Source organism: Pipistrellus hanaki (genome assembly GCF_964339955.1).
Source record: "Pipistrellus hanaki genome assembly, chromosome: 11".
NCBI classification, from domain to species: domain Eukaryota; kingdom Metazoa; phylum Chordata; class Mammalia; order Chiroptera; family Vespertilionidae; genus Pipistrellus; species Pipistrellus hanaki.
The window spans coordinates 52,787,602-52,810,397 of record NC_140513.1 but is presented as its reverse complement, the minus strand read 5'-3'; the positions used below and the strand labels follow the sequence as shown (position 1 = coordinate 52,810,397).

Here is a 22,796-nt window from a genome sequence, read left to right as displayed (position 1 = left end):
AGGTTTCGTTTCACCATCATTTTGGTAAAAATATACGGATTAAACAGATACTGTGTTTCTGCCCTGCATTTACTTAATCTCCTTCTGTTCTCCCTTTCCTTTCTCTGATGCAGGCAGCACACATTCAAATCCTCCACATAATCTGTAAGAGAAAATGTCTATTTCTACCAAGGAACTTGTTGTTGACCATTGCTTAAGAGTAGAGAAATGATAGCATGGTACTAAGTACTTAAAGTGCCACCTGAAGTTGTTTTTCTTCATTTTTGCTTCATCCGCAGCCCTGTTAGAATCACCTAACTCAGACAGTCCAAGTTGTGGGAGCACCAGGCTCCTAAAAATACCTTCTTCTGGGACTGGCCACCCAAGAGTTGTGTGAGGAGGTGTTTCATAAATTATCACAAAGTTAGCCATAACTGATGCGATCTTTGCAGCTATTGCTTTAGAAATTGTGCCTCCACGAGGGATCAACCACACCTTGTAATTTAAAATATACTCCCTCCGATTTAGTGAGGAAACCACGAAAGCTTTTCTGAGGTGTTTTGTTTTTTTTAAAGGGGATATCTCTGCTTTGTAGCCTCCTTACAAATGAAATAGTGTCACAGGTACCTGTGAGGGTGGGCTTGAATCTATGAAACAAACAATTTAGAACATTGCTTTGTAAGCCCATCTCCTTCCAGGCATAGGTGGGTTTACACTTCATCTAGGGCCATCAGTTACCGATGGAATGTGCATGATCACTAAGGTTGCCCACAACAAACACATTTTTTAAACTTTTCTGAAAAACCATAATTGTAAGAAGTCATCAGATGGAGCTGTAGGTTCTTCAATTAGTTGAATAATGAATAAAATTTGTTTTCCTATTGTTTGCTCTTTACTGCTTCTTTAAAGCAGGCCCACATGAAAATGGAGCATAGATTTCAGGAAGGAAAGTCTGAAAAATAGCTTTAAAATTTTGTAATTCTAGGAGCTATGACATTTGGAGTCTATACCCTTGATTTCCATCCCTCTCACTTGAAAAAAAGGCTCAGAAAGTTAAAGAAAAAAGGCCATGATCAAATAACCAACAACAGGTTGAAATGGACAAGAGTAGCAGAGTCTAAACCAGCACTATCCAGTAGAAAAATATCCATTTTTACATGAAGTTTTAAAAATTTCTAGTAGTCACAGCACAAAAATTAAAAAAGCAAAACAGGTGAAGTTGATTTTGGCATTTATTTAACCCAGTGTGTCAAAAATGACCATTTCTACATATAATAGGTATAAAAAATGTACTCAATATGAATATTTATCACTATTTAGCATTTTTTCTTACATCCTGAGTCTTCCATATCTAGTGTTTGTTGTATACTTATAAGACTTCTCAAATTGTACTGGCCACATTTCAAGTGACAAATGTTCAGGTATGGCTGGCTAGTGGCCTCCCTATTGGACAGCATAGATTTAGACAATAGTCCAATTTTCTTTCTAACACAACAGTGAAATAGCTTTTAAAGGGTTGACTTGGCTTTTAAAATCCACATTTTGGTTAATTTAGGAGAGCCTGTGACTTTAATGTACAAGTAAAAAAGTAACTGATCCTTAGGTTAAAAAAGTCTTTGCTAGAAGCACGTTTGTTCAGGAATCATCATTCTGATCAGCCTCTTTTATTCCTTCCTAAGTGCTTAGTAACACCTCAAACAAGTATACACTTTCCAGTTACTTGTCGCGTTTCTCCCTTCCTCACGTTCCCCTCTGTGAAGGCCTGCTGTCTCCGTTTGCTAACCACAGACACATTGCAGGCAGTGCTGCGGGAGAAGATAATGTCTCCCCTTCGTTTCTCCTTCTGGGGGTTGGAGGCAATATAGCCTGGCGCTGCCCTGAGCCGAGGCTGTCCGCCATCTGTGTAAGGAATTCATTCACAATCCCAGACAAAAGAAATTGGCAAAGTCTTCCCTCTGTCTGTTCTCCAGATCCTCAAGATAGCCATAAAACACCTGGACAAAATCAGCAGGTGATGGCAAGGGAAAGAGAATGATCAGTCACAGGCGTTGTTGAATCCTTTGAACATTACTTATGGCCTGGACATTGCTGTCACCAGGCACAGTTTGATCTTGGGTAAGTTTTCTGGAAGAGCTTCATTCCCTGGCCCCGTGACAACAGCAGAACCAGATAACACTGCGGATGGGCGAGGGCAGAGGGAAGCTGAGGCTTCCCTGGCTTGAGGGAGAGCAGTTCCAGGTGGTGGTACCTCCATGTACGGAAAGCACATCCCACAGAAATAAGTCATATCACCAGATGCACTAAGGGTGCGAGTTAGATCAGTGTTCTTACTGAAAACCTGCAGGGGAGTTAAAATATTCTCTTGTCTACTTATAATAAATCATAAATTGTTTTCACATTAGTTGTAGGTGCTTGGTTGGCATAGTTCATTTGCTGTTTTTAAATGTACTTTAAAAGCTGTTTCCCAAACTCACACTGAAAAAGGAAGGGTGGCATTTTATTATTCATAGGCTTAAGAAAATATTTTTAAGAAGAATTGCACACATATAACACATTTCCACATGACCTGTGTCTCTATGCCACCCCCTCTTTTTATAGAGTGAGGTAACGTAATACTAAAACTCTCAAAAAAATCCACCTAAATTTAACTTTTCAACATACACATTTTGTGTCACACGGCTTTCTTTTACCTCTTTTGTTTGCATGACATATCCTCAAGTTTCGATAAATACTAAGACATCATTTAGGTTATCTGAACTTTCTATAGCAGTGCTATGTATGAGCTGATTTGCATATCGTGGAATCCAGTAGGTAAAAGACACATTTTTTGGGGGCAGATACTTGGCTACAAAAAAAATGGCACTTTTGCCAGTAGAAACTCTGAGCAAAGTCCTTTAGCTGTTACCTCTTCCTGGAAGACAGAGTTTAATACAGGGGTATTTGGCTTTGTTGCAGTTGCCAGTTATAAGGGCCATATTTTAGCTATGATCTCTATTTCCAGGGAGAGGACTAAACCAAAGCAGAAGCTTCATGATTTAATTCAGAATTATCTCCTCTCCCTTTGGCTCTGTCTACAAATGTAACCCTTTTTCATATAAATGGCGTCAAGCTTCATTGAATTTAGCTCTGTCTTGTTAAGTACATTAATGCTGTGTTCTGTCATTCATTACATGAGAATTAGTTGTCTATTACAAAGTGGAGGTTTTTGTTTGGAGCCTGGTCTTCCTGGGAGGAAGAAGAAGAAGGCCACCATGGCATAATTTCCTGAGAGCACTGAACGCCGGACTTGTTTATTTGTGGCTTGTACTCCACTGAAAGCGTCATGCAAAATGCTGGTTCTCTCGGTGGCAGGACCATCTTATGTTAAGCAAGAAGTCCTAAAAGAGAACATTTATCACCCCCTTTTAAAAAAAATCCCCTTTCCCCCCAGTGTATTTTGTCACTTTTTTTTTTTTTTTTTAGTGATCTATGCAGCGTCCTGAGAGTGTGTTACAGAAAGTGTTAATATCTTAGAGCAGCAGTAATAATAATCCTTGTACTCAGGGTAATCATGTGCTAATCCGCTGGTAAGTCAGAAGTATTAGATCATTTGAAATTCATTGTGTCAGCTCAGTTGAAATAACTGGTATGGTGCTATAAACATTTAGAGAAAGGGAGTCTTTGAACCCAAATAATAATGTCAAATAGTTTGTTAGTGTTACATGCTCATGTTTAAGGGTTTCCTAAGATCAACCCACGGACAAGAGCGTTTCAGTTTATATCAGGGTGTAATGTATTATTTTAACCAAAGGTTTATTTTTATTTTGTTATTTGGGGAAAGTTTCCTTTCCTTTGGCACTTGTAGACTGGATTTTTATGTTACACTTTCACCCTGCAGTCACAGGGAGCTTGATGTGCCACAGGGTTTGTTTGTTTGTTTGTGTTTTGTTTTTCAAAGAAAACTATTTGTGTTTTCCTAATGCATTATGTTAGGGGTGAATCTTCTCCTTGCTCCCCTCTTTCCTCTCATATTCTGGGACTGGTGGTGTACATGTTTATTTTTCCATGAGCATTTTCACTGGAATTTTGTTTCAACTCTTCCCTCCCCAACAGAGCCACCACTCCCTTTGAATTTTTGTAATTCCCTTCAATTATACTTTTCCCCTCTCTTTTTCTAAGCCCCCCTTTGGTCGACTTTTTACAATGAGTTTCTTTGTTTTTGGTGATCTTTGAGACTTAAAATAATTGAACAATCAAGGCTCCTGTAGAAGAAAGTAATATCCATCTTTTTTCCACGCCCTGTCCTCACTCCTTGCTTCAGTCTTTGCTTTGAATTGTAGTTTGAAGAATTTGCAGATGCCCTAAACCTAGGGTTTATTAAGTATTGTAATGTGAAATTCTACTCTTTTTTTTTTTTTGACAGAAATTTACAGACCATTCCTACTGATTGCATTTGTAAATAAGGAGAGAGCCCTGAATATTACGTTGGCCATCCTGTCTCAAGTTTACTACCATGTTCCCCATTGTCTTTCTTCCTGCTGGTCATCTCATGAACAGACTTTGGTCATGAAAGAGTTCATATCAAAGAAAGTTTTTTTTTCTATGCTATTATAGAATGAACTGAAATCTGTGTAAAATATCCCAGCGCTTATATCTGGCCAGAGAGAAGAGAAGTTGTTAAATGCAATCTGAGCATTTTTTAGGCATGCCCCAGCTCAGAGAACAAGGCGGCCAGATGGTCTGGTTTAAATCACGGAGACAATGCAGCCAGCCAGCAGACCCCTGCCACCTTAGAGGTCACGTGCCAGGGAGGGGTTGTTCATGACGGTCCCCAAGGCACTGGCCTCACTGATAGTGTAGCATTGCACTGGACATGGGGTTGAGGGGGGTCATCGGCAGGAATCCCATAAACAAGCCTGTGTAGAAAAGTGCATATCTTAGAGTAGGTCGCCTGGAAATTGCTTTTGGTCACTTTTGTAAAATTGCTTTTGTAAAATGACACTTCACTTTAGAGACTGTTCCAGGCATGGTTTTACTAGCATTCCTGGGAAAGGGAAGTATGGCGCCATGATAAGGAGCATGGGCTCAGAGCAAGACTGCTGAGATTTGAATCCTGTTCCAATCCTTTGTACTAGCTGTGTGACATTGGACAGGTTAAGGAATTCTCTGTGCCCCAAATTCCTCATCTGTGAAATGGGCATGATAAAATATATATTCTATGAGTTTGAGTAATATAATAAGCCCTAGCCAGTTTGGCTTAGAGGATAGAGCATTGGACTGTGGACTGAAGGGTCCCAAATTAGATTCTGGTCAAGGACACATGCCCAGGTTGCAGGCTGGACCTCCCAGTAGGCAGTGTGCAGGGGGCAGCCAATCAGTGATTCTCTCTCATCATTGATGTTTCTATCTCTCTCTCCCTCTCCCTTCCTCTCTGAAATCAATAAAAATATATATTAAATAACAATCTATTAAATATATACTCAATAAAAATATATTAAAAACACAAAAAACAACAACAACTGGTTGCTAAGAACTGCTGATGCTCCAGATAATCACAAATGAAATCTAGGCCCTGGAAATTGACCCTTTATTAAGACTTAAAGACTTATGTCAACTATAATTTAAAAATAAATTATTTTAAAATATTACAAAAATGACTGAGCAGTTTTAGTAACTTTGTGCCTGCCACAAAAACCATTTATATGTGGCTTATACTCAGAAGCTCCTATAGTTGACCTCACATTTCCCTCCCTTCATTCATAAGTTGAACTTGGATGCGCTGGTTCTGAAGGACTTGTGGGGATTCCCTTGATTGCAAGTGTGGCCTGAGTGAACTCACTTTGATGTAGAAATAGGCCTGTTTTCATAATCCTCTTTACATTGTTCTGCTTTGCTCTCTCTGAGTTATGCATTCTTTCTGAAGCATAATATAATTTGTCATAGAATGATGTTTTTAGTTGCATTTTTAAAAAACCAAACTGGTTAACTTTCATTTTATATCTTAATGTGAAGCTATGTCTGACCATCAATTTTAGTCCAAAAGTGGGCAACTCTTTGTTTTTTTAATCTTTTAAGTATTTTTAGGAGGCTTTACTTATTACTCCTCAAAACATCTGGAGGGGATGTATTATACCCTTTTTTCTTTTTTAGTTATGAATAAGTACCTCATTTAGATTGCAGCGCCAAGATTAAAATGGACTTGGAGATAGACCATGAGATTTATATTTATCAATGTTTATCTCACCCCCAGGTTAGTTTTCATATTCTCAAGTTCACTGTCTTAACAAGCACTACAGAGCTGCCAACCCCGGAACCCTTTCACAATGACCTGTTGTAATTCACATAACTGGTATTCATATTATGTGTGGCAACACATAATGGTTTCCTAAAGATGTAATAATATTTGCACAAATGGCAAGGAGGACAGCATGGTTCAAATCAGGGATACTGAGAGGGCTACATAAGAAAATTTCCATGTGTACTCAATGTTTTCAATATGATTGTGGAAATACAATTAACTGGTCATGGTCTCCAAATTTTCCAAGTTACTTGCAGTTACCTTGATGTAATCGACAAATGTGAGCTATTGAGCTGATCAGACTTGGTTTTGAATTCCACTTCTTCCACTGACCGGCTATCCGATCTTGGTCAAGTCATTCAATTTCTCTGACCCTTAATATCCTTACCTATAAAATGGAGGTGATAATAATCTCTATCTTGCATAGTTGTCATGAAAATTAAATTCATGTTTGTGAAGTATTTCCATGGATGTATTTAGCCTAGTGCCTGGGACATAGCTAGAGCCTGAGAAATGATAACTCTTAAGATAATGAGCTATAGGAATATGTGAGGCAGAATGGTAAATGTACATGCTACGTCACATGAGTTGTCTCACCATTCATTCGTTATGACAGTCATGATGGGTTCATTGTGTTGCATCCTCACCATTGCAAGCATCCTTCTTGTGCTCAGCAGCAAATGTTGCCTGGCTAGGGGCATCATGGCATGTATACAGTTGTTTTTGCAGGTAGGAAAAAATGTGTTTTTAACTCCATAAATTATGACAGTAAATCCATTTACATTGATGAAGTTAAGTTATCAGATTTTTCCCCTTCAGACCAGAATAAGGTTTTCCAAGTGGTTTTACTGGTTTTATAAAATAAAAGCATCACACTGAACTGAATTTGGTCCTGCAGCATGCATGTATTGATTGCCTACTCCAGAGTTTGAGATCCTGGGATGATTAAGACACCATCCTTGCTAAGAAGAAGCTTACTTCATTTTAATTTTCTGGAAAGATTTTCCAGTTTGGGCCAATTTTGGGGGCCAAAAATGTAACTATTGCTATACTTACATACATTAACATCTTAGGGTAGACCCTCTCTGCCATATTTTCTGTATTTTTCTTTGAAGTTTGTGACAGTTAAATCTAACATGTTTGGGATTAAGCCCAAATTATTCATTCCTGATGCTTTGTAGGACATATTACTTGGTTTTGAGCTTTATTCCATTTGGTTTGGCTCTGGGGGCATATGAACCAGGAATCTGGATTTATCTTCAATTTGCTCTTCTCTCTTTGGGGCTGATTTTCCATCAGAGTATTATTCTTATCCCTTTTGTGGCTTTTTACATTTTTTTTGTGAAGCCGAATGTCTCATGATTTCATCTAGACAATTTAAAATGTACAGTCTGTCTGGAATCTCAGACGACTCAGAAAATGTTGCAATCCTGTATGACATGTCCAGATGACACGCATGCTTATCACCGCTCCTTCCTGGAAGTCCTAAGGAAATGCCACAGTCGGCTGTGGCAAATAAAATGTCCCACTTAAATTTGACTTGGTGGTTGTGTGGTATAGGGGACCCTAAGTCATGGTGAGAACCTTATGAGCATTCCATTAACATCTGCCTGGTGTCACTGAAACGAAGGGCAGCGAGGGGCACTGTTTGCACATACTCTAAGGAATTAAAAAAAAACACAAAAAAACAAAAAAACAAAAACCCACAAAAACACTAAGTAGCAGCCCATCTGCTTTTCCAGAGGAGCAGTAGGTGTTTGGTTCTAGTATCTGGTCTGAGGAACGTGGTGGTGGTGGACGGCTCCACACCCGGCTGCCACCACCCATTTCCAATAACATACGGTATTTGGACTGCCTTTCTCTTTGATTTTCTTTTTCTAACTTAAAATTTGTTCAAGAAATGTTTTTCTGGGTCCCACACACATAATGGAATCTTTTCTTGGCCTTCAACGCACAATGTCAACTCGGTGGTCAGAGAATTTGCAGGTTTCTAATGGTTTCTCTAACATAGTGAGTACATTTTTTTCTTTCCTGAGTGCTCCACATTTTAAAATTGGAAAAGGACACAGGATATATTCTTACTTAAACTGTTAAAATAGATGTCAGGCTCTACTAATTATATTACTCATATGTTGAGAGAGTCTCAGTGTTCTCCGGGGTTTTCAAATTTAAGATAAATCTTTTGTTCCTAGGTAGTCTCTTTTATAAAACCCCCACATTTTTGAATGGGTCCATTGACAGTACTTGTCCATCTTCTTGGGTGATCTTTTTTTCCCTATCTTGGCTTTTGAATTCGGTTAAATAGCTTTTTCATAGTGTCAACGTCCCAGCACTGTGCTAGGAGTGTGAGTGTGTGTGTGTGTGTGTGTGTGTGTCTAGATTTTGGGGGTGGTGGGCAGGGCAGGGAGATGCCAAGTAAACAGACATGGTCTCTGACCTTGAGGACCTTCCAGTCTAGTGACTCTCGAAATCCTATCCATCTTCCAAACCACTTCCTCCTCTAAGTCTTTCCTCATTACCTCAGAGTAAGTAGTCTCTGTCCCCTGAACCTGAAAGCATTTTGTTTATGCCTCTCTTGTCACGTTGATCACCTTCTCCTTTAAAACAGAGTTATGTGTGGTCAGGTTGATCTCCCTACTCGGTTGTAAATTCCACAAGGACATATTTATGTTTACAAGTAAGGGTTTATAATCATGCTTAACACATAGTAGGTGTTTGGTTAACATTTAGTCAACGATGGGTCCACGAGATTGTAAACTCTTGCTAAGAATTGGTGAGGGGATCTTTACTTTGTACTTTCTCAGGACAGTGGAAGCAATCTAATTTTCCAATCCTCTGTTATAAGGAAGGGAAATAGAAATACGAATGCTTAGTTCTCTGAGTTTGATAGGCAAAGGGTGGCTGGGGGAGGGGTGGGGGTGGGAGACCATTTAATGTGTACAGTATTGTATCATGAGGCAGATACTTAATTTCAGGAAACAGCCTAATGAATATGAACACTTGGAAAATTAGTTGCCCATTCCATTAATTGTTTATTTGTGAATGAAAGGGGCTAGTCAGACTGGACAGTTGCTCGGTTTCTGGAAGTCGGTATACTAAACTATCTCCAGATGTGGGGAGAAAGAACGACGTCCACATTTTATTGCGTATAACACTTTGCACAATTCACAATTTGAGCTTGAGATTTTTTTTTTTTGCTTCTGTTCTCTAGCACTTCGTTTCATTTTAGTGTTAGATCTCCCATCCTCCTTTTTACCTCATGCAAATTAACTATTAACATAATTAAAAGGAAACATTTAATAGTGTTCTTTTGTTGAAGTTCAGTGGTCTAGTTGGAAGAAAGAGACTAGCTTATTTTGGTATGAAGAAGTGATTTTTCTTCCTTGAACCATTTGCACTTGGAAATAATATATGATAAATTCACACACATAAGATTTTTCAAAATAGATATTTAGTTGAGTTCGATCAGTAATAGTTTCTTTACTCTTCAGGGACAACATTAAACAATTGAACTTCTTAGTGATTATCCAGAGCTTGGAAAACGTGCTCAGTGAAACTTGGATGACGTAGCTTCACGGTGCTGCTCTTGCCAGTTATTTATCGATAAGACGCTAACAGATCGCAGACATCTTGCCCTAACAGAGTGTGAAGTGAGACTTCTTTTTACCTTGAAAGTATTGTGGCCTTTCTGCAGTGACTGAGACAGTAACCCTGGCATCACCTGATTTGTTGCATTCCCTCCGACACATGTCCCAGATCCCTTTCTTAGCAGCTGCTTGGGAATTCGTGTTTTTGACGGATAACCAGTGAAAAGCAACATCAGATTGGTGTCCGGGGTTAACATTTTTAAATGTCACTTAAAATAGTATTTGTGCTACAGTGCACTTTACAGCCATTTTCCAATTAATTCAAAATACCTAGAAGAATCCTTCTGGCTCCACAGGAAAAACTGTCCAAAAAGCCTATCCCTTCATCTGCTGGCTGCAGAGGAGACTCTGGCAGGACCCTTTGGTGACTAATTTAAAGTATCTGGCAGGACGATGGATAGCGCCTTTCCTTTGTGTTGTGACAAATATATTTCGGCTGCAGCTTATTAACATAATTCGGTACAACCACAGACATATTGTACATATTAGAGCATAGAATTAGAAACATTTTTTGCACATCATGGTCTTCTCTTGCTTGTACTTTTTTCTTTTTTTTTTGACAAGGATCTGGATAATTGCTTCAACAAATGAACTGCTGTGTTCAGTCTGTTTCTATAATTTCATAAATTGTTTTCATGCTAAAAACAAGCAAGCTTTCACTGAGTTAATATGAAGAACCACAGTGTAATTATAGGAGCTGGGTTATTAAAAAGTATGACAGAAATGGCAGCCTAACTGACAGCTGCTTTCTCCTTACCTCCCCCTAACAAATTAAATATCTCTCTGAAGTGCCGGTGAGCAACAGAGTCTGCTCACTATATACCATCTTGAAAATGGGTACACAGTCATAACTCATGGTTTTAAGTATGTATGGGATGGGGTGCCCTGGGAAGGAAGCCACGTACTTATGGTCTCCTGACTGCCTGCATTCTTAAACTCTGAGGCAAGAGAGGGTGAAATACTTTGGATTAGAAAAAGAATTAAGTTTACCACAGAGTAGATGACTACTTAAAAGCAGATAGAAACTTTTTTTCAAGTCTGTATTGTATCCTCTTCATTGACGCCATTTAAATTCTGTTGGGTAGACCTATCTCCTTTTCAGTTCACAGACCCATTTAACACTGATAAATTATAATCATTGACATATAATCATTGACAGTTTCTCACAGGATTTTTACCCCTTCAACCCCCTACCCCTATCTGTAGTGTGCTTTTTCTTCCCATATATAAATTGTGGGGAACCTCAGATTCCTTCTGGGGATATTTAGGGGAGAAGAAGGGGAGAAAGTTATTCATTGGCCATTCTTTTCAAGTTTTAGTGAATCTAATTATAGTCGTGCATCTGGCAGGCATGAAAACCATTAGACGAGCAAAGAGGGCTCCCAAATGCCACTCGTTGAGTGTAATTTAAAATGCTTCAGATTCAGCGTATCTGTCTGCAGTTGCATTATTAGGTACATCCCCTTGTACTGTAATCCTTCTGGTTGTGGTTACATGGTGCATTTGAATCCTTTGCCACCCTTTTCCCTCCCTCACGGCTGCACTGAGAGATATCTGTATTATGTGGCAAGACTTTTCTGTAGAATGGCTGGGGAGATGTCTTATGTTTACTCATAATATAATATGTACGCGGTATAAATGACTTGTTATTAAAATAGAGGTGACTCACCTTCTTAGGAGCTTGTGATCCTAAGACAAAAGACTATTGAGTGGGACGCTGAGAACAAGAAGAAGAAAATAAAGTCAAATCTATTTTTTTTTTCTACGTCTCAATTTAGTCAAGATTGAGGGAAGGAGTCCTCGGGGACCAGGGAAAAGCTCAGACTAGAAGGAATGCCTGTAAGGGATTCAAGACTCGCTGGGGAAGGAGGTGGAGGAGAAGTGGGAACACTGCTGCTACGAAGAACACCGAACTGTCTGGGAGTCTCCAGAAAAGACTTTTCTCCGATGAGGTTGATTAAGGACCAGAACAGAAATATGCTCCAGGGCAGAGGTTGCCAGCCGGTGATCTTTGGACCACGTGTGGCCTGTGAGGTCTGAAAGCTTGGCGACCGCTGCTCCAGAATGCACATTTCCTAAGGTGATCCCGTTACTAGAGCTCTGTGCCCAGGTGCCTGAATAGTGTGTGGCCAAGTGAACTATGCTCATTCACTACCTGTAAAACAGGGGAGGGAGAACAGGAGACATCGCCCCATTTCTGTACAGATGCAAGAGTAAAGTTCAGTCTCGGTCCTAGCGTGGTCTACATGGCTTGCGCACTTACTTCTGTATTCTTATGTGTAGAGTGTCTTCCAGTTTGAGTACAGATTTTTGTCTTGGAGCAGCACAAGTTCACTTTCACTTTGGACCTTTAGGCTCCTCCTGTTCTCCCCAGTGCAGTGTCTCTTTCTCTGGTAGTTAGGGCAGTGGTCGGCAAACCATGGCTCGCCAGCCACATGTGGCTCTTTGGCCCCTTGAGTGTACCTCAATCAGATTGAGGACGTTTTTTAGCAAAGGCCAGCTTAGGAGTACTCTAAGTTAATAACAATGTACCTACCTATACAGTTTTAAAAAATTTGGCTCTCAAAAGAAATTTCAATCGTTGTACTGTTGATATTTGGCTCTGTTGACTAATGTGTTTGCCCACCACTGGGTTAGGGGTACACCATCTCTATGCATCAGAGCATCCTGTGTTTAACCCCACTCTATATTAAATTGCTGATTTGCTTACCTCGCCAACTACTTTTCTTGAGGATACTGTCTTACAGTACAGTGTGTTTCTGGCACAGAGTGGGCACTCAGAAAATGTTGGTTGCCCTAATCATTTCATTTCTGAAACTTTTATTAGAAAAGCTCTCGGAGCCCATGAATAGTATCTCTGAAAGGCCCCCTGGGGTGCCATTTCCTCCAGCCAATCAGTGATCAGAGTTAGCCAGCCTTCTCCATCTAACAGCCTTTCATTCAGACTTGAGTACCTTTCATTCAGCATTGAGTATCTTCCTTTCACACAGCAGTGGTCTAGACCCCCCAAACCCAAAGTTCTTTTCCTTTCAGAGACTAAATTTAGGATGGAGAGATCTGATATTTAGGAAGTATAAGCACATACTCAAAGCGAGTACATTATCATGAAATGCGTAAACTTAGAGATTGGAGGTAAGTTACAGCATATCCCAACTCCTGTGTGACATGGGAGAGGAAGTTGAAGTGTAGTTTTATTTTTGCCTCTTTCGGTTCACATGCCAGTGAGTGATAACTTTTGGAGGTAGCACTCAAGAGTTTTAGGTCACTCTGATGATCTTTTCTTGTCAGTTTCTCTCTCTCTCTCTCTCTCTCTCTCTCTCTCTCTCTCTCTCTCTCTCAAAATATTTTAATTAGAGAGAGAGAGCCAGACATCGATTTGTTGTTCCTCTTATCTATATGTTTGTGGTTGATTCTTACATGTACTCTGACGTAGACTCAAGCTGCAACCTTGGTGTGCAGGGATGAAGCTGTAACCAACTGAGCTACCTGACCAGGGCCTCACAGAATCTCTTTTTACCACATATGCTTACAGAGTATGTGATGAGGGCATATCTAATGCATATAAACTGTATATCTGGAAGCCATACGTTATTTATATCAGAAATTATTTTCCAAAGCTTATTTTGTATAAGGATTCATACTCACAATATTATCAATAATAGTTTTAGTTTACCACTCACTGTGTGTTTGACACTGAGTGAAGCTCTTTAAAAAACCAGTCATTAATGTATATAAAAACTCTGTGTAAACAATAATATTATTTTGCTCTGGCTGGTGTGGTTTAGTTGGTTGAACGTTGTCCCATGCACCGAAGCGTTGCCAATTTGATATCCTGTCAGGGCTATGCTAGGGTTCCAGGCTCGGCCCCTGGTAGGGGGCAGCAGGAGGCAGCTGATCAGTGTTTCTCTCCCACTCCCTTTCTCTCTAAAAATCAATAAAAATATTTTTAAAGTAGTATAATTCTGTTGTTACAAATGAAGAACTGGGGCTCAGAGATCATCAATAACTTGTACAAGGCCACACAGTAGGGGGTAGCACCCTGAGGAATCTTTCTCTGTTCATGGAAGACGGAGGATAAGGATAGATTTAGTTAACCACAGGCTCTCTGCCTTTCTCCCACCTGCCTCCCTGTGGTGTGCATTAGTTCCTGAAAAGTTTCTTGAATTGTTTTTGCTCCCTGTAAACAGCGCTGCCTGGTCACCACTGGCAGTGTGGCCACCAATTCCACCCTATGGTTTTGGAAACCAGGGAGTAGATGACAGTGATAAGAGTAAGTTGGGGAGGTCCCACAAACCATTCTGACTGATTAAAAGTGTGCTTTGCCCACTAACTTTTCATGGGAGCCAAGTTTCTTACCCTTGTTTTATGTTTTGTTTTGTTTTATAAAAGGTGTCAATTTTTGTTAATTTCTAAATTAGATTACTAGAGCTTGTGACTAGAATATTAAGGGGCTTCCCGCCTGGAAATCTGAATTGCCTCGAAAGGCTAGGAAAATATTGCCTCCAAGTTCAAGTCTTAAAAGGGACCGCACCCGATAATAAAAGCCAGGTCTGTGCGGCAGAAATGAGCACATTAGCACACTGGGCTGTGTTCATGCAGAGCTGTGGGTTTCTCGGGGCATTATTTTTAACAAGATTGGTAAGGTAGGAAACCCGAATGTGCTATTTTATTTTTTTGTCTTAAAAATGTATTCCATAAGAATATTAAAAAAAAAAAATAGTCCATTCACTCCTAAGTGTAATCTTTATCACAGCTCTTTGTGTTTAGACCAGAACCGCCTAACAGAATTAAAATGGCTATGACCAAATTTACAAGTGTGGCCCGAGTCCTGTGTTGCTTTGACTGGCACCTCTAGCACATCATCCCATTTCTTCTTCATTCCTGTATCTTTGTCTCTCTCTCCTTGTATTCTTCATTTTTTTTCCTCTCTCTCTCTCAGGTTTCATATTACTTTTATCAAAGTGAATCCCCTTTTCTTAAAAAAAAAAAAAGTTACCTATTTCCTCTGATTCATCCTTCAATCTCTGCTAGAATGATCTCTTTTTATATTTCATTATTACTACCTTTTAAAGCAAATCCTTTTAAAAAACATTCTCTTAGTTCTCTTAAATTGTATCTTATACATATTTCTTTATTCACTATTATAAAAACACATGTAAATTAGTTTTAAGTAATAATTTCTCTTACTTTGGACCCAAAAGTTGCCTGCCATTCAAGTTGCAAGCTCTTTCTTCCATTTGATGAATGAGTCTTCTAAATGTCGGGTTTTAAAAAGAAGTGTAGTTCCTTTTAAGTTTGACTTAGGTATATTAATGTGTACTTTGAATTTTAAAATATTAGTTTTCACAGCTCCAGTCTACTTTGTTATAATAATATACTAGAGGCCTGGTGCACAAAATTCGTGCATGGGTAGGGTTCGTAGGCCTGGTCGGCAATCAGGGCCAATCTTTGGGGCAACTGGTGGGGCTATCAGGGGCCCCCAGTGGCATCTGTCTTGGCAGGCCTGGTGCTGCCTACTTGCCAGCACCACACCCTGCTGGTTGCCTTCCTCTGTGGGGCACCTGGTGGGACAATCAGAGGGGTCCCATTGGCACCCACCTTGGCTGCCTGGGGCCTGCAGACTGGGGGCAGGCCCTGCATTGAGCGTCTGCCCCTGGTGGTCAGTGCATGTCATAGCGACTAGTTGTTCTGCCATTCAGTCGATCTGCATATTAGGCTTTTATTATATGGGATTCCTATTTTGAATTTTCTTCAGACTCCACTTTGGGTTCTTTCTCCATCAATAAGCACAACTTAAATTCAGTTTATCTTATGTGTTAAGTAAGGGAAATAGTACTTTTTACTTCATAGTAGTTATGGGATGTAAATATAGGTTTAAAAACATTGAGATAGTAAAGCCTAGTGTTTAGAGCCTGATTAGCAGACTACACTTGCAGAAATGAGAATCCTGGCTCAGTCTTGGGAAAGATGGTCTTTGTCTCTGTGCTTTGATTTTCCTATCTGTAAAGTCGGGGTAATCGTAGTGTAATATCCTCCTGATAAGTAACTGTGTATTTAGAACAGTGCTTGGTATATACTAAGTGAGTGCATAACAAGTGTTGGCCACTATTATTATCTAACTCTTCAAGCAGAATATGAAATATGGAAAGAAAATAAGAATGTATTCAATATATTTGAAGTGGGATATTTCCTTTCTTTATTCTCCAGAACAGTTTGTTTCTATGTATTCCTTGCATTGACACAGCCTATTTAGTGTTTTAAAGAAAGAAATTGCAGTGTTAAAGTGTTCCTTTTAAAATAGTGACTTTTTTTGACATGTGGGAGAGGGCGTTATATGAAGTCTATGTTTGAAGGAGATGTGTCCATTAAAATTTATACTCTATTTTTATATTTACCCACAATGAAGGGATTTTTTTGTTATAGTAGCCTATTAGTTTAACTAAAACAAACGCATAAAAACAGACCAACACCCCAAAGTAATTTTGTCTTTTGTTTTACAAAGTTATTTTTTTTTAATTGAGGTAAAGTCCACATAATAGAAAACCAGTCATTTAATGTGTACAATTCAGTGGCTTTTAATGCAGTCACAATGTTGTGCAACCATCACCACTACTTACAGGATTTTTTAAGTTGAAAATAATTTATTTCTGAAGAAAGTTTTATGTATTTTGCTTTGAATTCAGAGTATGTCATGTAGCTTTTAAATAATAAATATAGTATTTCAGTGTTGCTTTTATAAAATTAAAAAGATGGGATGTAATGGTATTAACAGAGTATTGCTTCTCTTACAATATTTCCCCCCCAAAAAATCTCCATGTACCACACACATTCAGAGAGAGAGAAGAGAGACTGAGAGACCTGTGTTTTGCTTTATAATAAGTTTTATTTCCGTTGAAAAGTAGGAACATGGTTATTGTTTTTAAAACTGTTTTTAAATAATTTTTAAATATACTTTATTGATTTCAGAGTGAAGAAGGGAGAGAGAGAGGAATATCAATGATGAGAGGTAATTGGTCAACTGCCTCCTGCACACTCCCTTCTGGGGATGGAGGCTGCAACTTTGGCATGTGCCCTGACTGGTAATTGATCTATGACCTCCTGGTTCATGGGGCAACACTCAACCACTGAGCCACACCAGTCTGGCAAAACTATAGACTATGAGATAAAAAGAACTGACTAACCTGCCAACATCTAAGTCCAATAAAACTGAAGATCTTTAATATTATTTATATAAGATTTTATTTAATATATAAACTCATGCAAAGTTTTATTTACTAGAGTTTATATGCCTTCATATCTATATTTGATTTTAGCAAGGAACGAAATTGTCAATTTATATGAAATTTCTAAACATGTTTTAACCAGGACTATGACAGAATATTCCATAGTAGATGTTGTATAAGAGATTTAATTTGTAAGAGGGAGCTTGAAGAAGGATTTTTAAGAAAACCTAAACAGAAAATATATTATAGAAACATTTACATCTCTCACTGCATTAATAAACTCAGCTGAGTTTATGAATGGGAACACTAATCGCAGATTTGAGGGGTTGAAGCTCACCTAACATTAAAATTTTGCAGAGAAACTCCATGTTATTGCCAGATTTTGCAGCACTCCCATCATCCTATATCCTTTTGGTTCTATCCAAATGGAAGCATCTCATACCAAAAAGGATGTTCCAATTGTTGGATATCTGTATTATGAAAGTGCTTGAATGTGCTTAATGCCATTAAATAAAGTCTGTGTACATGGATGTTTAAAGTTATTTTAAATTACATTCTTCATTTGAGAAGTTTTGCACATGGACTTCTTTTAAGTGGAATTACCCGGGGTAAACCTGGTTGTTAAAACATTTAACAAGTATTTACGGTTGCAATTAATAAATGTATGCATGCTTTTGAATTCACATTTTAAAGAATATAAAAGTTGAATTGTAACTGATTGCAAGTTTTCTTGTATAACATTAGCATTCTGTCTGATGCTGATGGAGGTAAATTTTGTCTTCAGCATCGCAGCAACACATGCCCAGGAGTATAATGCTGGTTTTGAGCTCCCAGCCATGACAGTGCAGCAAAAGGGGCAACAGCCCTTTTTGTGGTGCCTGACTCCATTCCTTTCCAAGCTTGGGAGTAGGATTACTTTGGTTTTTGATAGACTTAATCAAATCTAATACAAGTTTGAGAATTGGAAGCATAGAAGGTAGCTTACTATCAACATCTTTTCAAAACACAGTATGCTACTCTGGAAAATTTTTCCATTAATTAAATTTCTTATTTTTAGCAATTCCCTGAAGTTTTAGTGGATGATCCATAGAATGCTCTTAATGCACACAGTGAGACAGCTCCCTCTCTTTCTAAAGGATTTAATTCATCATTTTATTAGGTTAAATTGTATATCAATATTATACTGAATGAGGAATAACATAGAGGAGAAAGGAGATGAGGATTGGGCAGCATCAAATGATAAAAATCCACCTTCCTGTATGCAGTTAGTACAGAAATGTAAAAATATTCCCATCTGTCTAAGCCATCCGTTTCTGATGTATTCCCGGGAGGAAGTGGCTGAAAAGTCATTTCCACCTAATGGGTTGTTAGGCTGCCTCTGTACAGTAAGTTGGTGGTTGCAGCCCACTTCCTCTAAGACAAAGAGCTATGTCGCTAACACCCCATCACAGCTGACACTAATTGGCACTGCTGTCGGCTCCGAGCTGTGAAGCAGGCCTGCCTGGGCACACAGTGGGCAAACGATGGGGCGTGTGGCACTAAGGGGGACTTTCTTTTTCAAATTTTGCTGGTGGGTACACATACTTTGATTTTCCTTGTTTGAACCGTGCTCCTGTGAAGTATATCATTTTCAGCATTGTTATTTGACTTGGGGAGGGGGGGGAATTCATTTGAAAGCCTCTTTGCTGAGCACTGTGTCATTGGTAGTTATCCTCACCTTCCACAATATCGAGAGTTACAACTATTATCACTTAGCTGTGAAAAATATCTATTATGGAATTAAAATTTTATTAGTAAACATAGTAAATGAATAGACTACCTCACATGTTGATGTTTCTAATAAACTAATATTTTATTTTTTCTTAAATGAAAAGCCAGAAGAGGGCATATCAGTGTTTTAAAAATCAGTTTGGGAGCCATTTGGCCCAATTCACTTACAATTACTATAAATTAGGAGAAGAATTTGCTTTGTATTCATAAGGGTCTGGAATGATGGGTTTAGTTGCTGTAAGGGATTGGGAATGAATGAATACACACACACACACACACACACACACACACACACACACACACAGATTAGTCCCCTGTCCTTAGCAATTTTTAAGTATGTCACAACTTGATTGCTGTATATGTGGCTTCCCATACTTCTGTGGTTATTTACAAAGGATGGAACTGGGAAGGGGAGAGAAACATTGCTGAGGAGATATATTGGAGGGACTTCGGTGGATAATATGTAGGCACTTTCCTACACTTTACCTTTTAAAAGTGCAGGATATTACCTGCCTTCCATTTCATAGAAAAGTGTGACTGCGATTGTTGCCACTTGTAGGCATACTCTGCTTTTTTCAACACATATTGAAAAGTTGGTGAGTGGTGGCTGTAGGAAGGAAAGGAATTCCTAAGGGAATTGATTAATCATTATTAATCATTTATGCCTCTTCCCTGCATCCATTTAAAATGAAAGTGGATAGCCATTTAGGTACCTAGACCTGGCCCTCCCTAGCTTCCTCCTTCCCTCTCCATGGGGATCAGGCTCAGGAGAACGGTGTGGGAACTTGCTCCAGCCGCTGGCTTGGACCACAGCTCCCTGGGAGAGGTTCTGCTTTCTAGTGTTGGAAAAGCTCCTGAGATCTTTTTCAGGAAACGGCCGGCTTCCCTCACAGTGTCCAAAGGGACGTGAAACAAGTGTGGGATTTCCCATCTCCCCTGACGTCCTTCACACAGAGCATCTTCTTGCATTTTTTGACCATTTGTTTAGTTCTGAGTACAGTTCCCTGCCTCTTAAAGCACCACAATAATATCAACAATTATAGGGCCTAGTAGGATGAAGCTGCCCAGGAGCCTGGGTAGCAAAATTGGTGAGGTGCAGTTGCTTTCGGGGTTGTGCAAGTGTGCTTGGGATTCTAACACATTGATTCTGGAGTGTGGTCCTGGACCACTGTACTTCTGAAAAGTGCCAGGGATGGTTCTGATATAGGCCTGTTCTCTTTTATATTTAACTAGAGGCCTGGTGCACAAAAATTCGTGCACTCGAGGCAGGGGGTGTCCCTCAGCCTGGCCTGCATGCACCCTCTTGCAATCCGAGAGTCCTCCAGGGATGTCCAACTGACGGCTTAGGCCTGCTCCCTGAGGCCTAAGCCTCAGTCTAGCCTCCCTCTGTGGGCGCTGGCTGGAAAGCAGCTAGCCCCCCACCCCCATCACCCCTCCACCACAGCCCGTCCCCACCTCCACACGATCTCCGTCCCCTCCCTCTGCCAGCTCGCATCCACCTTGCCTGGCCTGGTACCGACTGCTCACCATCCCACCCCACACCCAGCAGTCTTTCCACCATTTGGTTGATTTGCATATTAGGCTTTTATTATATGGGATAGATAGGGTCTTATTTTGCTTTGTTGTGTGTTTTGTTGTTGTTGTTGTTTTTTTAAAGAAGTGAAATTCTGTGGCCCATAGCAACAGGTGAGATTGTGGTAAGAAACCGTGTTTTCTCAGCACATTGGTAAATCTCACCGTCAGTGTACAACCTCCCTTTGATGTCTAACTGCTTTCTGTGATTCAAGTAAAAGCAAGAAGCAGTTTCACATTGGAGGCATTATCAGCCCAGGTTTTACATTTCTTATCCCTGTTCTTTATATGTTCTGTTTTCTCAAATGCAAAGGAACATACCTGACTCCTGTGTGCAGAGAGCCTCCCGTTACTAACTGGGTATATCCACCCCACACACAAACAAGCCTTAGTGGCTGACATAACACTACCACCTCACACTCCTTTCAGCACCAGAGGACTTCCCATCCCCACCATTCATCTTTTTAAATAAGTGAGTAGACCAGTTAGAGGGGCAATCTCTGTTTCAATGAATTGTATACAGGATCTAAATTATTTTTTATGGAGATAAGCATGGCAGTGATGTTTGATAATTAGTAATTGGCTAGATAAGCATCATGTAGTCTAACTCTAAAGTTTGTTAATCTCTGATTAAGAGGTAAAAAACTGAAAACTGTCTGTAGACTAGTAGCCTGGAAAAAGTTAATGCCGTACAAATACACACCCACTTCTAAAACTCTGTCCCTCCTACTTACAGCAGAGGCATGCCATCTGGCAGTGAGGCCTCAGTGTTAACTTGAACACAGGTAATATATTTCACAATTAAAATAATAGCCTCACATTTACCGGATATGATCAAACATAAAATGTTAAAACATGTTCACTGCCAGCTGTATGGATATTCAGATAATGTTTAAGTGAAATCATATTGAATTGTGCTTTCCTGATCCACTTACGGTTCGGCCACGTGGAACAGGCTAATTGTGTAAACAGTGTAGGGAACAGACACCTTGCAAACACAAAGAGGTACTTTGCAGAAAATCAACCTGTGCTCTGTCATTGGTTTGCTTGTTATTCTTTGTTTTGGGCATTGATGTACAGTGTCATGAATTAGGAGTATCTGTGGCCTGTGGTTGTCTAGTGAGGGTCCCTCTTGGATTATTTAAAATTTATAATGTAGGCTAGGTATAGGCTTCTTATATATCAGAGTTCTGAATGTGGGTCAGTGATAAACGCAGGGAAACTTCGTTGGTTGTGGCTATCTTCTTTTATCATTCTTTGCTGACCACCAAAGCTTTGTGTATATATAATCACCTAATTATCCAATCATATATTGACTTGCCCAATGGCACTAGTATTGAAGAAAGAGGTGGACACACCACAACATATGGATATGCCCTCTAAATAATTAAAGTGAAATAGAAATGCATGAAAGTGCTTATATCTCTCTGTCTTTCATGTATTACTTACCTATTGACAAGGATTCTATAATACCATTTTATTCCTTCCCAGAGCAGGAAAGCAGATTGATTGGGAGAGTTGCATCACCTTGTGCAGGGAATTCAAATGAACTCTCTCTGCCTGCTTTTTACCTTTACTGAAAGACAAATCTAGGGACCCATTCAGTTGGAGAAGGTGCCAGGGGGTGGGTGTGTGATGTCATGAAGGGCTGCTTATATAGGCTTTCGCTCCAACTGTCACTGTGCTTGAAGCAAGGGAAATAGGAATATTGAATTTCTATGCCTTTCCTTTTGACTCTAAGAAAGTTATAAATCACTATAGTACATAAGTTATGATTTAACCCTTCAAATTATTTGAATATGGTTGGCATTAAGTTTATATTAATGATCGCTTTGCTGTCAGAATTCCTTTAGGAGGGTCTGTTTGTTTATGTTTCTGACTTCACTGCCTCTGGAGTAGTAGGCTTAGCAAAGGAAAGCATGCACTCTTTGTCTATGGTAGACCACATACATATTAAAGGTGTTGATCTTCATGTTCGGTTGTGTTTATACAGTGTGAATGGGTTTTGCAGAGGCTGAAGTTTTACATGTAGCTGTCCTTGAGGTATACTATTAATTTACTCAAAGCCACAACCCACTTGACATTTTTAGTAACACTTGAATCAAGGAATAAAATGTAGTTATAAAAACTGACTTTAAGGAAAGAATATATATATATATATATATATATATATATATATATGTAACATTTATATTTTACATATGTATGGGTATATGGAAAATATTTTTAATGGGAAGTGTGTCATTTCATTGCCAGATAGAAGCAGTAGGTGCTGCCCAAAAATATAGAACATTGCCTGTGACAAAGCCAATGCCTAAATGCCTACCT

General features: G+C 39.3%; 1 protein-coding gene across 19 annotated transcripts in view; it reads left to right on the top strand.

The window, feature by feature from the left end:
- Positions 1–22,796, top strand: part of BNC2 (basonuclin zinc finger protein 2) — a 427,699-nt gene that overhangs the window by 235,223 nt on the left and 169,680 nt on the right. Inside the window, exon 1 of one of the 19 annotated variants that reach the window (XM_084898226.1) lies at positions 8,192–8,266. The exons of the other annotated variants lie outside the window; for them this stretch is intronic. Within the exon in view, the coding sequence (XP_084754352.1) occupies positions 8,213–8,266 (54 nt within the window). The 5' untranslated portion in view covers positions 8,192–8,212. Of the gene's footprint in view, positions 1–8,191; positions 8,267–22,796 lie in introns of those variants that run through there. 19 annotated transcript variants of the gene reach the window in all.